We start from the raw sequence: 14,854 nt of genomic DNA, 5'->3' as shown, positions 1-14,854 counted from the left end.
AGAAGAGCTTTAAAGCCAAACATGATGTGTAGAGTTACTAAATCTTAATTTATTAAGACATATTTAAAATCAAAAGACCTATTTTTGCCATTAAAGCCAGAATGATGAAAATAATAGGTTATATTATTTGTATTTCTTTTCATGGAGACCTCAATAACTGCCATTTATTGTTTAATGACTAAACCCTAGTTTTACATAGATGAGTATGTAGAGGAATAAGTTTCCTCTTTTTGTTAAAGATTTATTTTAAATAATGATCAACAATGTTTGGGACCATGGTAGACATATTTCTTAAGCTGTAGTTCATGCTGTATTGGTAGTTATTTTGGATTAGTATTTCCAAGGATTCATTTCATTAAAATTAAATTTGAATGCTTTCCTACTTGTTCATTCCATTTTATTTTGATTGGGGAAGCATACCATTACAATGATATCTGTACTTGTAGCTTTAGAACCCTTGTCTTCAATAACTCTAGAACTTTGGATCTATTTATAACTATTCTAGATTATATAAAAATGCTATAATTTGAGATATAGAATCCCTATATAATATTCATACCATGAAAGTAGACTTAATTTTGCTGTTTGTTAAATTATTTTGAGCTATTTATTCTTACAGACACCTATAGCATTTCTTTGGGATTTGATTTTAGTTTAAAAAATGATACTGTAATTTTTTTTACAATTACTATGAAGAAAGTATGTTAAGGACATTCATGTAAAGTCTATGATCCCAAAGCAGCCACTTGGTCAAGAAGCAGCAAGGGGCTGAAAAAGAATTGTTTACTGAACTATTTTTAGCAGTACTAGTATTTTATATCTACAAAGAACAAAACACAAACATCCCTATAATCCTCTTAGGTTTTAAACAAGCTTAAAATTTTTAAAAACATTTTTTTGAAAGGCAGGAGGAGGGAGATGGTGGGGGGAGAGAGAGAGATTTTCCACCTGCTGGTTCACCTCTCAAATGCCTACAATTGCCAGTGCTAGGCTAGGACGAAGCCAGGAGCCTGGAATGCAGTGTGGGTCTCCCATGCTCCTATGTGGGTGGCAGAGGTCCAAGTACTTGAGCTATTATCTGCTGCTTTCATGGATGTGCAGAAGCAAGAAGTCGGATCGGAAGTGGAGTAACTGCGACTAGAACCAGGCACTAAGACGTGAGATATGGGTGTCCCAAGAGCAATTTCCTCACTGCACCAAACGACTGCTCTAATCCTCTTACTCTAATGGCATCTACAATGCAGTCTTATGACTCAGTGCATTAATTCATGTTTTATTGTTCAACAAAGTAACCAGGAAAAGAAGACTGAATTCTTAGTTAAATATGAAATCAGTATTCAATAAAACAAATGCAGTGAGACAAAAATCGTTTCCTGTTTTAACAACTTTTCCACAGAAGAACTATGAAGAAATCAAACATAAAATACATGCAATTTTTATGATCTCCCCAAAGTACTGACTGAAATACAATTCACCTTTAGAAAATACAAACTATTCTCATTTTAGCTTTTGCAAGATTTACATGAAGGACTACAATGATTGCTAATGATCTTAACAATGGAAATTCCTATGTTATCGAAGGAGATGTCATCAGATTGCCTCCTGATGACATTGATAACCATCAAATAGTACAGAGACAAATAAAGGCAAAAATAGTCTAACAATATAGCAGTAGCAGTTAATACATACCTACATTTTACTAATAGAGACCTACATAATTTTCTTTCTGTCTGAATTTCTTTAGTCTGGGTAGTAGTTTTTTTCTTAATATTTCACTTTAAATAGCTACTCTATAGTGTAAATAAGATGAAAAACATAAAACAATCTAAATTTTTAAAATTCAATTTTTATAGAAAGATGTCAACGTTTCTTTGTAAACTATAGAGCTCATAAAGTAGATGAAATTAGTATAAATTCAGTCAATCTTCATTATTTATTCTATTCTGTATTTGCAATTTTTACTACTTGCTAAAATATATTTTTAACCCCCAAATCAATACTTGTGTCTCTTTCACAATGTTCAAAGACATGTGGAAAGTAGCAAAAGTTGTAGTTACTGGTTGTGGCAGTTCCCAGTTGAGGTCAAACTCAGGGGCCAGATGGACAGGGTTTGAATCCTTTCTTGGCACCTGTTAGTCACTTAACACATTTGAACCTTGTTTTCCTTTTGTGAAATAAAGAAGATGGAATCTGGCTGGATAAGTTTTCTTAGGATCTGCAATTATAATCTATACTATTATACATATTTTTCCTAGGAGCAATTGTTTAGTGCTCACTAACTGGGTGTTTGTGACAATATTATAGAACATGACTTCCACAAATAATGAAAATCTGTTATATTTTATCAAGTATATACTCAATTTTCATGCACATGAACCTAGTAACATAAACATTTAAATAAGAATGGGAATAATATAAATTAAACATTTTGAATAAGTAAAAACTCTCTTGTAATTATATATATAACAAGTTTCCTTAAGTACTAATTTCTCAGAACTTTTCTTCAGATAATTAGGAGCAAAAAATATATAAACATTTACCCATAGCTCATATATTGTCCAGATTCTGATAATTGTGATGGTTTATACAGAAATGTTGGGGATTCCACCAAAATGACACTGAAATAAATGAAGAAATAATTAAATTCTACTGCAACAAAATTTAAATGAGCACAAAACATTCTTCTTTTACTTTTTCCCCATCATTTATAAAATATAATTCAAATAAGAATAAACCGTTAAATATCCATGTGTTATTATTATGCAACTCAAAAAATATGTATGACAGAAAGAAGGAAAAGATAGAATGAATATATGTTAACTCTAATATTCTTTTTTATGAAAAGGTGATACTGAATTCTCTATGTAAGGAAATTTGGAAATAAATGCCCAAATTATATTCCACAAACATAGAGGAAAACATGCACTGGTCTTAATGCATAACCAGAGCCATACACATTTCCTAATTTCTAATCGTATTTCCAAGTAAGAAAAACATTCCTGTCACGAGTGTTCAGGAGATGTGAGTAGCTAATTAGTACATTCATAATTGTACCACCTTCTGAAATCAGTTTTTCAGTACTCCCTAGATGACAATGCTCATTCAAAAAAAAAAATAGAGCGTATATTAGCTGTGGATTGATGTGTTCGAAAACACACAAAATGAGTATATTATCCTCTCTGCCTTAGCCTACCTGCATTGTAGAAGGAGGCTAGTATAAAAAAAAGATACTCTAGCAACAGGTGAAGGATATCAGGAACAATGTTGCCAACAATGTATAATTTCACCTTCAGAAAAGAACAATATAATATTGTACAATATTGTTAAGAGCAGATTATCCAAACTTGATTTATCAAAAGAAATTCTTTGTTGTGTAACAATTATTGAGAGAGTTTTTTCAACATGGCAGAATACGGAGGGAGTTTACTGCTCTAGTCTAGTGGAGGATCGCTTAAAAAAAGTAGAGAGAGTATAATCTCAGGGAAGGGTTATGGAGGAAATGGCAGAGGAAACTCCAGACAAATTAGGGGAAAACTGTGGATCTACATGGAGGGTATGGATGCACACAACTCAGGGCTCCAGCAGCCTAGAGCCTCAGAACCAGCCCTGGAGAGTGAGGTGAGAATAGGCTGCAACAGCCCAAGCCACCTGCGATGAAGCTGCAGGAAGGGCCTGGCTTGGAGCCCTGTGGGGGACAGTGTACCTGCCATCTTAGAGGGAGAAAAAGGGAGGCATGTTTCTCTCTCCCCAACCCCCCCACACCGGTGTCCTATAACTAGCCAAGAGAGGGTGGGCTCCATTTTTCATTTTTGATATTATGTAACAGCTGTGCCAGCTCCTCCCCATGCACAGAAACCAGCCAAGACAAGACGCCTGAGTCTGGCTGGGAGAACTGACAGGGGGCTGGGTGCTGGTGATTAAGGTAGCCATGTGTGCTGGGACTGAGAAAACACTGTAGCTGAGTAAGAGGGTGCAGGGTGTGGCTGGGACTTTGGGCAGTCACTGTGGGTGGCTCCACATGCCCAGAGCTCCCAGATTCCCTGGTAAGAGTCATTGCTGCAGGATCTGTGTTCACACTGAGGACTACATGGATCCTTTGTGAGGTTCTTGTGGCAGAGCAGATGAAAATTGTACCTACTAGAGCTAGTACTCAAGCATTGGTCCTCTTTGAGGAGAGGAGGTGAATGTGAGAATACACCAACAGAGCAGAACAAATCTCCCTCTGATAAAAAGAGAGAGAGAGAGAGAGAGAGAGAGAGAGAGAGAGAGAGAGAGATTTACCACACGCAACTTTGGTGTCACCTTGAACACTCCCCTCACCAAGGAGCACTGAACAGAGCTCTCTGACCACACCCAGCATATGCCTCTGGATATTAACTGAAGGATCAGACACTCCACTAATCCACAGAGATATAGACCAAATATAAAAGCCATTACAGGGGGGAAAAAACAACCAACAAGTATCATCAAAAATGCCTAATAATAAATGCAGCAATTCAAGAAACAAGAATAAGGAAGACAACATGATGACCCCAAAAGAACATACAACTTTAATATTAGAATGTAAGATGAAAAGACTATAGAAATGCCAGAAACGGAATTAAAAAAAAAATGGATCACAGGATTACTTAGAAGCAATCAGAAGAAAATTCATGAACTAAAGAAATCTATACATGATGTCAATAAAAAATTTTCCCATGTAATTGAGATTTTAAAGAGAAATCAAAACCAAATATTGGAAATGAAAAATTCAATAGAACAAATAAAAAATAAGGTGGAAAGCTTTAAGAATAGATTCAATGAGGCAAAAGAAAGAATATCTGAGTTAGAAGACAAATCTCTGGAAATTTAACAGGCAAATCAAAAAAAAAAAAAAAAGAAGAAGAAGAAATTAGAAAACTAAAATACAGTGTTGGGGAATCCTCCCAAAATCTTTCTATGAAGCCAGTATCACCTTAATTACTAAACCTGAAAAAGATACAACCGAGAAAGAGGACAATAGACCAATTTCCCTGATGAATGTAGATGGAAAAATCCTCAAGAAAATACTAGTCAATTGAATGTAACAACACATCAGAAAGATCATTCACTTAGACCAAGTGTGACATATCCCAGGTATTCAGGGATAGTTCAACATTTGCAAATCAATCAGTGTGATAAATCACATTAAACTGAAGAACAAAAACCATATGATTATCTCAATAGACACAGAGAAAGCATTTGATAAAATACAACACCCTTTCATGATGAAAACTCTAAGCAAAATGGGTATAGAAGGAATATTGCTGAACACAATGAAGGCAATTTATGACAGAACCACAGCCAGCATCCTATTGAATGGGGAAAAGTTGGAAGCATTCCCATTGAGATCTGGAATTAGACAAGGATGCCCAGTCTTACCACTGTTATTCAATATAGTCTTGGAAATTTTAGCCAGAGCCATCGGGCAACAACAACAAAAAAATCAAAGGGATACAAATTGGAAAGGAAGAAGTCAAACTATCCCTATTTGCAGATGGCATGATTCTATATATAGGGGATCCAAAAACCTTCACTAAGAGACTAGTGGAACTCATAGAAAAGTTTGGAAAATTAGAGGATATAAAATCAATACACATAAATCAAAAGCCTTTGTATACACAGAAAATTCCATGACTTAGAAAGAAATTCTAAGATCAATCCCATTCTCAATAGCTAAAAAAAAATCCAATACCTGGGATTAAATGTAACTAAGGATGTCAAAGATCTCTTGATGAGAATTAGAAGACATCAAAGAAACAAACAGAAGATACAAAAAATGGAAAAATCTTCCATGTTCATGGATTGGAAGAATCAATATCATCAAAATATCTATACTACCAAAAGCAATTTACAGATTCAATGTGATACCAATCAAAATACCAAAGACATTCTTCTTAGATATAAAAAAAAGTTGCTGAAATTCATATGGAAACACAGAAGATCCTGACTAGCTAAAGCAATCTTATACAACAAAAACAAAGCTGGAAGCATCACAATACCAGATTTCAAGATTTACTACAGGGCAGTTATAAACAAAACAGCCTGATATTAGCACAAAAACAGATAGATAGACCAATGGAACAGAAAATAGAAATGCCAGAAATCAACCCATGCATCTAGAACCAACTTATCTTTGACAAAGGAGCTAAAATCTATCCCTAGAGCAAGGACAGTCTCTTTAACAAATGTTGCTAGGAAAACTGGATTTCCACATGCAGAAGTATGAAGCAAGACCCCTACCTTACACCTTACCAAAAAATCCACTCAAAATGGATTGAAGACCTAATTATATGACCTGATACCATCAAATTATTAGATAACATTGGGGAACCCCCACAAGACATTGGCATAGGCAAAGAATTCTTAGAAAAAACCCGGAGGCACAGGCAGTCAAAGCCAAAATTGACAAACGGGACTACATCACATTGAAAATCTTCAGCACCACAAAAGAAACACTCAGCAAAGTGAAGAGGCAACCAGAACTGATAAAGGATTAATAACCAGAATATATAAAGAGATCAAGAAACTCAACAACAACAAAACAACCCAGTTAAGAGATGAGTTGAACAGGCATTTTTCAAGAGAGGAAATCCAAATAGCCAACAGATCCATGAAAAACTGTGGATAGAACAGTAGCCATCAGGGAAATGAAAATCAAAACCACAATGAGGTTTCACCTTACCCCAGTAAGAATGACTCTCTTACAGAAATCAACAAACAGCAAATGCTGGCGAGGATGTGTGTGTGGGGGGAAGGTACCTTAACCTACTGTTGGTGGGAATGTAAACTGGTACAGATACTGTGGAAGACAGTATGGAGATGCCTCAGCAATCTGAATATAGACCTACCATATGACCTAGCCATCACACTCCTGGGAATTTATCCAAGGGAAATGAAATCAGCATATGAAAGAGTTATCTGTACTTCCATGTTTATTGCAGCTCAATTCACAATAGCTAGGATATGGAATCAACCCAAATGTCCATCAACTGAAGAGTGGATAAAGAAATTATAGGATATGTACACCATGGAATACTATACAGAGGTTAAATGGTGAAATCCATTGTTTTAACAAAATTGATGAAACTGGAAAACATCATACTTAGTTAAATAAGCTAGTCCCAAAGGGAAAAATACCACATGTTCTCCCTGACCTGTGATAACTAATAGATCAACTAAGATGTAATCTTTAGAAGTGATATTAACATTTTGAGATTCAATGACTTTGAACAGCCTTTGTCTTGACTATTGAGTAACCACTTTTTTTTTTTTCATATAATTTGTTGAACTCTTTTCTTAGTATAGAATCAATCATAAGTGCATAAAGTTAATTGAAAATAGATTTTAGTAAAAAATAAGAATGGGGATAGGAAAGAGAGGAGAAACAAGGGTGGGAGTGTGGGTGGGAAGGCAGGTAGGGTAGAAATAATCACTATATTCCTAAAGTTGTTTTTATGAAATGTATGAAGTTTATATCCCTTAAATAAAAGGTTTCTGGGGAAAAAGTAAAAAATAATAATAAAACAGTTATTGAGTCCCACAATACTAGTTTTACAATAGAAAGCAGACCAGTAATATCAAGTAATAAAATATGTTTCATTCTTGATAAAATACACACATACAGAAGAATATACATGATGGCATGTACAGAATGGAATACAATACTTTCATTTTTCCTAATATTTGATGCTAGCATCAAATTCCATTCCTGTGTTTTAGAGTGATATTTCTGATTGATATATTAGATTCAATTTCTTTGTTTCAGATTGATATTTGTGCTGCTTTCATGTAAGAATTTTATGGAACTATATGAAGGCTAAATATAAAAAATTTAAAGACAAAATTAACTGTAATAATATGTAAATCATGAACTTTGCAACAAATATGGCAATCTACCAGATTCACCTATATCATTATAAACTTACAGTTGGGCAAAAACATAAAGAAGCAATTCTCTTCAGACAGTAATTTAAATTTAAATTTAAGTAAGGCACTAAATTCTCATTTAAAGTTCATATAAAATTAAGCAGCAGAGAAACATTCAAATTTCTCTTTTTTTATAAATCCAAGGTGAATCTCTGGGCAATTTATTTTACTGATAATTTGTTCTGACTATAGAACAGTTACAAGGATAATACAATTTGACACAAACATTAAAAAACTAAGCCAATGTAATACATATTAGGTTTTTCATATGCTGTACATGTACAATTTTAATACAAAATAACATCTTATATATTTGTCTGAAAAGTGCCTGCTAAAATATAATGAACAGATTTTCCATAAAATATATAGAAATATTAATGTAAAAGTGAAATATGAACTATTTAATAAAATGAAAAAAATTCTATCAGATGACTGCTGTTTCTAAATCAGTGATTCCCATATTTCAATGTACATAGTAACAACCCAGATAAATGGCTAAAGTATGTATTACTAAGGTCCTACTTGCCTGAATTTTGATTCAGTCCATCTGAAATGGGTTCCAGGATACTCCATTTAAAACAAGTTCGCCATATGCTTTGATATAGTTTGCCCAAGGCTTAAAGGTTGAGTAATGCTAATCTAAGAAATTATTCTTGGGGCTGGCACTGTGGCATAGCAGGTAAAGCTGCTGCCTGCACTGCTGCATTCCCATATGCACGCCGGTTCGAGTCCCAGCTGCTCCACTTCCGATCCATCTCTCTGCTGTGGCCTGGGAAAGCAGCCACAGATGGCCCAAGCACTTGGGCCCCTGAACCTATGTGGGAGACCCGGAAGAAGCTTCTGGCTCCTGGTTTCAGATTGGCACAGCTCCAGTCATTGCAGCCAGTTAGGGAGTGAACCATTGGACAAAGGATCTCTCTCTCTCTATCTCTCTGTCTCTCTCTCTCTCTGCCTCTCCCCTCTCTGTGTAACTTTCTGACTTTTGAATAAATCTTTAAAAAACTATTAAAAAGTCTGTCTGTTCTCTGTCTCTCTGCTTTTAAAAAAATGTTCTAATATTAATGTACAAACAAATCCTTTGGAGATGTTCTTAAATGTAGACTCTAACTCAACTGGATTGGAGTGGACCTAAGATTCCATTTTACTACCAAGCTCCCCAGTGAGGTTGATGCTGCTGATTTAAGGAGTTCACATTGAAAAGTAAGATATTCAGAATGCTACTGTCAAGGACACAGGGCTCCCTTCTCCCTAGGCTCAATCTCCCATTTGGAGACCTAGCCTTCTGGCAAGAATCGGACAGCAACTATTCTCAATCTTCCCCCAATATTAGTAGCTGAGATAAAGTTCTGAGCAAGAGCAGCTGAGAACTGAGTATCTCGCTTTTTCTATCCAGCACCCTCATCTGAGACAAAGGAACCCCAATTTCCTTTGCCCCAGCTTGTAAAGTTGTGGTTCTATGTTGGGAGAAGCCAGCTAACACATCCTGAGCTCCTACCTAGCACTCTGTAACTAAAATTGGGGGTTTACTCAGAAAGCAGTGCATCATTGTGTGCTCTCAACAATCGTACATGTAGTGAAAGACAGTTGGGGGATTGGGAGATTGAATGAAGAGCCAACTAAGTGTAGGTTGAGGAGAACAAGGAAAAGAGACTGCTAGGGAGGACCCTCTTGGAGTCAGAACAAATCTCAATCACTGACTTAGAGAAGTGTTATTTCAAAAGAGCATGAGTTTAGTGAGATTAGTCTGAAGATCAATTTATGCCCCTCTGGGGCATTGGAATTAATGGAATTTAACAGCTGGGTATAGTCAGAACAAGAGACAAAAGGAGTTCTGTCGCAGCCAGGGTCACCCCAGGGTGACTTTGGGCTGTGGCCTTTGATAAGCACATGGGAAGTTTCACTCTGCATGTGTAGGTTTGGGTAGGGGGAGATAGACATCACTGAAATAACCCAATGAGTCAGTAGATAATTAGAAGAAAAAACAATGTTATCAAGCTGTGGGAAGATGACCAGTACCCAGAGCTACTATAATATACTTTTGAAGATGTCCAGTCTCCTCATAAAAATTAAGTAAAGTGCACAGAAACAGAAAAGGATCAGATAACAGAAACAGCCTGTTCGCCTGACCAGAACAGCCTAAGACAGATATCAAATTACCATTACAAACATCTTCAAAGAACTACAGGAAACTATGATTAAAGAAGTTATAGAGAACATGTAGCATCAAATAGAAAATAACAAAAAGAAATTACAAAAAGAACCAAATGGAACTTCTTCTAGAGTTTGAAACTACAATAGATATATACAATTCAGTAGAGGACTCGGCAGCAGATTTGAACTGACAGAAAAATGCATTGACAAACTTGAAGACTGATAGATTTTAGGCAATCTGAAGAACATAGAGAATAAATTAAATAAAATAAACAAAATCAAACACATCAGATACACCATTATGTGAAAGAATATGTAGGTAATGAAATTATCTGGTGAGAAGTGAGAAAGAGGAAGAGAAAAATGTAAAAAAAAAAAAAAAAGAAAGAAAGAAAAGTGAGTGTGAAGGATACTGGAGCATGCTATAAAAAGTGCTCCAAGGGGGCAGCATAGTGGTTCAGAGAATTAAGCTGTGGCTTGTGGTACCTGCACCCCATAATGGAATGCTGATTCAAGTCCTGTCTCCTCTGCTTCTGATCCACCTCCTTGCTATTGTGCCTGGGAAGGTAGCTATCGATGGCCCAAATACTTAGGCCTCTGCCATCCATGGCGGGAAACCTGAATGGAGTTCTGGGATCCTGGCTTTGGCTTGGCCTAGCCCGATCCATTGAGGCCATTTGGGAAGTGAAACCAGTGGATCAATATAGATCTCTCTCACTCTTTGTTTCCCTCTTATTCGATTTGTCAAATAAATAAATAAATAAAAACATTCCAGATGTTAGCATGAATAGGAACAAATAGAGAAAAAGAGAAATGACAAATAAGAAGGCTAGTCTAACAATAATTATAAAAATACACTTGCTGAACTGTTTCCCTCAAAACTTCACATATTAAAGCCATAACTCCTAGTATCTAGGACTGTGACTATGTTTTGAGGTAGAGTCTTATAAATGGATGATAAATTTCAACCAAAGAGATCAATATTGGTCCCAATTTAATATGACTGGTCCTTAAAGTAAGAGGAAATTTGGACAAATAGACACTGTGATTGCATTGTTTGAGGCTGATGTTAGACATAAGAAGATGTCACAAGTAAAAGGAACTACACTATTAAATTTTCTAAGTACAAAGTTCTCAACAAAATACTAGCAAACTAAATCATATAGGACATAAAAATATAGAGAAGTGTTATAAGAGTATGAAATGGTGGCCTTTTGTGAAAGAATTTGAGAATCACCAGTCTGATAAACAGGCGTAGGAGTTAGGAAGCTGGTCAGCTAATCCTGTCACAGAAAGATCTAGACTAGAATGTCTTATTAAATGGAACACTAAATTTTGATAAAAAAATGATCAAATCTCATTATTGTACTGACCAGATATATGTGGAGATTTATGTTGAAGTTTAATGTATATTTAATATGATTGTTATTAATAATCAATTCTGATCATTTTTATTAAATGTAACACTATAGATCGGGTAACTTGTACTGATTTCAATTTTCAAATAGTCTTCATATGAATTAATCAGCATGAAATTATCATTCTGTCTTTTTATGATTTTATTTGAAAGAGAGAGAAAAAGCGAGCGAGCAAGACAGAATCTTGCATTTTCTGATTCTCTCCCAAAATGCCCACAAGAACAAGAGCAGGGTCTCCCATATGGTAAATATGGATCCAAGTACTTGAGCCATCACCTGCTACTTCCCAGTGCCCATTATGTGAAGCAGGAATCAGAAGCAGAGCCGGGACTCAAACTCAGGCACTCCAATAAGGGACGCAGGCATCTCAAGTGACATCTTAATGACTATTAAGCTAAGCATCTGCTCTCACTGTATTTTATTATTTCAAATTTGTAACATAATTATACAATGGCTATATAATATATAATAGTATAATAATAAAATACCCATTATAAAATATTGACTTTACAAATTTTGGTACTGTTTTTACATTTTGGAGTTTATTTGCCCATTGTTCAAGTTTGAAAAGCATATTCATACGAGGAAGGAGGGAGACAATATTCCCCAAGTAATAATCTTAGCTCCCAAGAAGTAACGATTTTAATTCAATCTGAGATAATTCATGCAGAGTCATGAAACTATAACTATTTTTTTGAAAAACACTTATCTGTAACAGTCTTCCAATTCCTGGAATATTCAGGTTTTCTTTAAGCTTTAATACTAGCATGCAAGACTAAATATATCTTACTTCTCTCTGAAGAACTGCAGCTGGCCATTTTGATTCATTTCAGTGTATACTTTAATATTAGAATAACAGCACATATTATGACATTTTTTGTCTCTTAAATTTGAATATAAACATTAGTGAAAAAGTCCTCATTAATAGATAGAGACCACAAATTCATCAATAACTACCTCAATAAAATAATTTTTATTTTATCAACAATGATTTATATTTTCAATAAAAATCTACCAAAACTCTGGGCAAATGGTAATGAGAAGAAACTATTCAATATTAAAATAAAAAGTGTATATATAACTTTCAGTCTCAGTAAAAATATTGTGGTAGGATCTGATTTCTAAAGTTAGAGGAAACAAGAGTCTCTAATTTAATCAGTACATTAGGTACCATCTTCTTCAACATGTCAATTTCTAGAAAGTCATTTTTCCATTGTATTATATAATAGTTAAGAATTATATTATCTTTTTATTTCTAATCTGTGTTGTAGTTATCAAACTTCAAAATTGATATATGCACATTAATATACAGCATTCATTCAGTCATGATGCCCTAGGTAACAACACATTTCCTGGTTGAATCAATATTCCAGTTTTGTAGATAAATAGGTAAAATATAAATGGAAGGAAAAAGTCTATTAATTATAATTCTTAAAGAAATTGACATCACAGTGTGTCTTAACAGAAAGCATATAGACACAATTTATAAATTTGATATGATCAAGTAGAATGTCAAAGAAAACTGATTGTTTCATTATTTATAAGTTCTATTTAGCCTGGTTATGCTTATAAGTTTATAAGAATGTAAACACATATAATTTCTCCTCTAAATAAATCATGTTGAAGAGGTGTAGAAAATTACATATTTCTCTTAAGAGTAGAGATAGATATTGCAATGAATTTACCCAAAATATTGACTTACTTGAAGTCCCCTGCAGTATGGAAAGGGTTTTTGATATTTATAGTGATTTCCTTCCACTGATAACATGGTGTTTTGCACATAAGAATTTTCTGAAGTAAAAAGAAAATCACACTATATGATAGTATCACAAAATAAATATCCTTACTTAATAAAATTCAACCTTGAAAAAACTACAAACTGCCAATTTTAATATTACACTGATATTATATAATTCCTTTTTCCACAAACATTATACTGCTAAAGTCTAAGTGAAACAGGATGTCAAATATATTTTCTCTCATTACTGATCATAGTTCTATGCTTTTAGAATAATACCTGCCAAACTAATTCCTTAAAATTCATTTTGGTAATGAACAAATGGGACTTTGCATTTTCAAATTACTTTGGTATATATACCTAATACACATGATATAAGGAAGAGGCGGGGCATGTACGTGTGAATATCTATACGTAAGAGTATGTGTGATTGTGACCTGCCTGTGTTTGTATTTATTTATTTATTTTTTATTTTTATTTTTTTGACAGGCAGAGTGGACAGTGAGAAAGAGAGACAGAGAGAAAGGTCTTCCTTTGCCGTTGGTTCACCCTCCAATGGCCGCCGCGGCCGGCGTGCTGCAGCCGGCGCACCACACTGATCCGATGGCAGGAGCCAGGTACTTCTGGTCTCCCATGGGGTGCAGGGCCCAAGCACTTGGGCCATCCTCCACTGCACTCCCTGGCCACAGCAGAGAGCTGGCCTGGAAGAGGGGCAACCGGGACAGAACCGGTGCCCCAACCGGGACTAGAACCCGGTGTGCTGGCGCCGCAAGGCGGAGGATTAGCCTAGTGAGCCACGGTGCCGGCCCCTGTGTTTGTAGTAAGTGGTGGCTTCCCTGACATTCTTATCACAATAAAAAGCAAAAATATAAAACAAACTTTCAAATTACCCTAAGCAATTCTATTGAGGAAAAGTTGCTAGGAACTCTACATTTTGGACTGATCATATTCTTGGCTTATTTTATTTCTGTTTTGTTCTCTATTTCCAGGTGAATTAAGAGGTAAATGGAGTTGCATGTGTTTCAGCTGTCAACTTTTCAGCACAGGAACTACTACATTAACTGGCTAAAACCAGCCACATTTCATATTCATATGTTGCAAAGCAATATCTTTTCTTCAGAGAATTTATGTGAGAGAGTTGGGAAGTGTAAATATTCATTATTCAGGAGGAAGTTGGAAGATCACAATGTACATCTCTGACGAATTTCCACATTCTGTCATGGGCATCAGTATCTAATAAGCCAGTCTGTCCATGTGAACAGCTTGATGCGCTCCATACCACGCTGGCCACCACTCATCCCGCCCTGGAGTTATTCTATTTCCCACTCTTCTTCTGCATACTGAAATCTCTCTATAATCTATATGGAAATCTGCTAAGAACAAATTTGCCCTTCCTTTACCATACATCTGTGGTAGAAAATATTTTGACAAGATAACAGCTATAAAACATCAATCATAACGATGTTACAAACATTTTACAGATATTTAAAAATTCTTCTTCTGCATCTTTTGAGACATAAACACTTAGAACTCTGTTGGGAACATATCATCTTTCAATAAATGCCAGCATTAGCATTAACTTTATAATGGATTTACTCCA

General features: G+C 35.2%; 1 protein-coding gene across 1 annotated transcript in view; it reads right to left on the bottom strand.

The window, feature by feature from the left end:
* The window catches only part of CFAP47 (cilia and flagella associated protein 47), a 369,488-nt gene that overhangs the window by 179,001 nt on the left and 175,633 nt on the right, over nucleotides 1-14,854 (bottom strand). Inside the window, exons 39-40 of the mRNA XM_051827003.2 lie at nucleotides 13,219-13,307; nucleotides 2,541-2,618 (exon numbers count right to left, since the gene is read on the bottom strand). Of these exons, the coding sequence (XP_051682963.2) occupies nucleotides 2,541-2,618; nucleotides 13,219-13,307 (167 nt within the window). The remainder of the gene's footprint in view (nucleotides 1-2,540; nucleotides 2,619-13,218; nucleotides 13,308-14,854) is intronic.

The sequence above is a fragment of the Oryctolagus cuniculus genome, chromosome X, assembly GCF_964237555.1.
Source record: "Oryctolagus cuniculus chromosome X, mOryCun1.1, whole genome shotgun sequence".
Classification (NCBI taxonomy): domain Eukaryota; kingdom Metazoa; phylum Chordata; class Mammalia; order Lagomorpha; family Leporidae; genus Oryctolagus; species Oryctolagus cuniculus.
The sequence above is the reverse complement of the archived record's forward strand: the minus strand, read 5'-3'. Positions and strand labels throughout refer to the sequence as shown.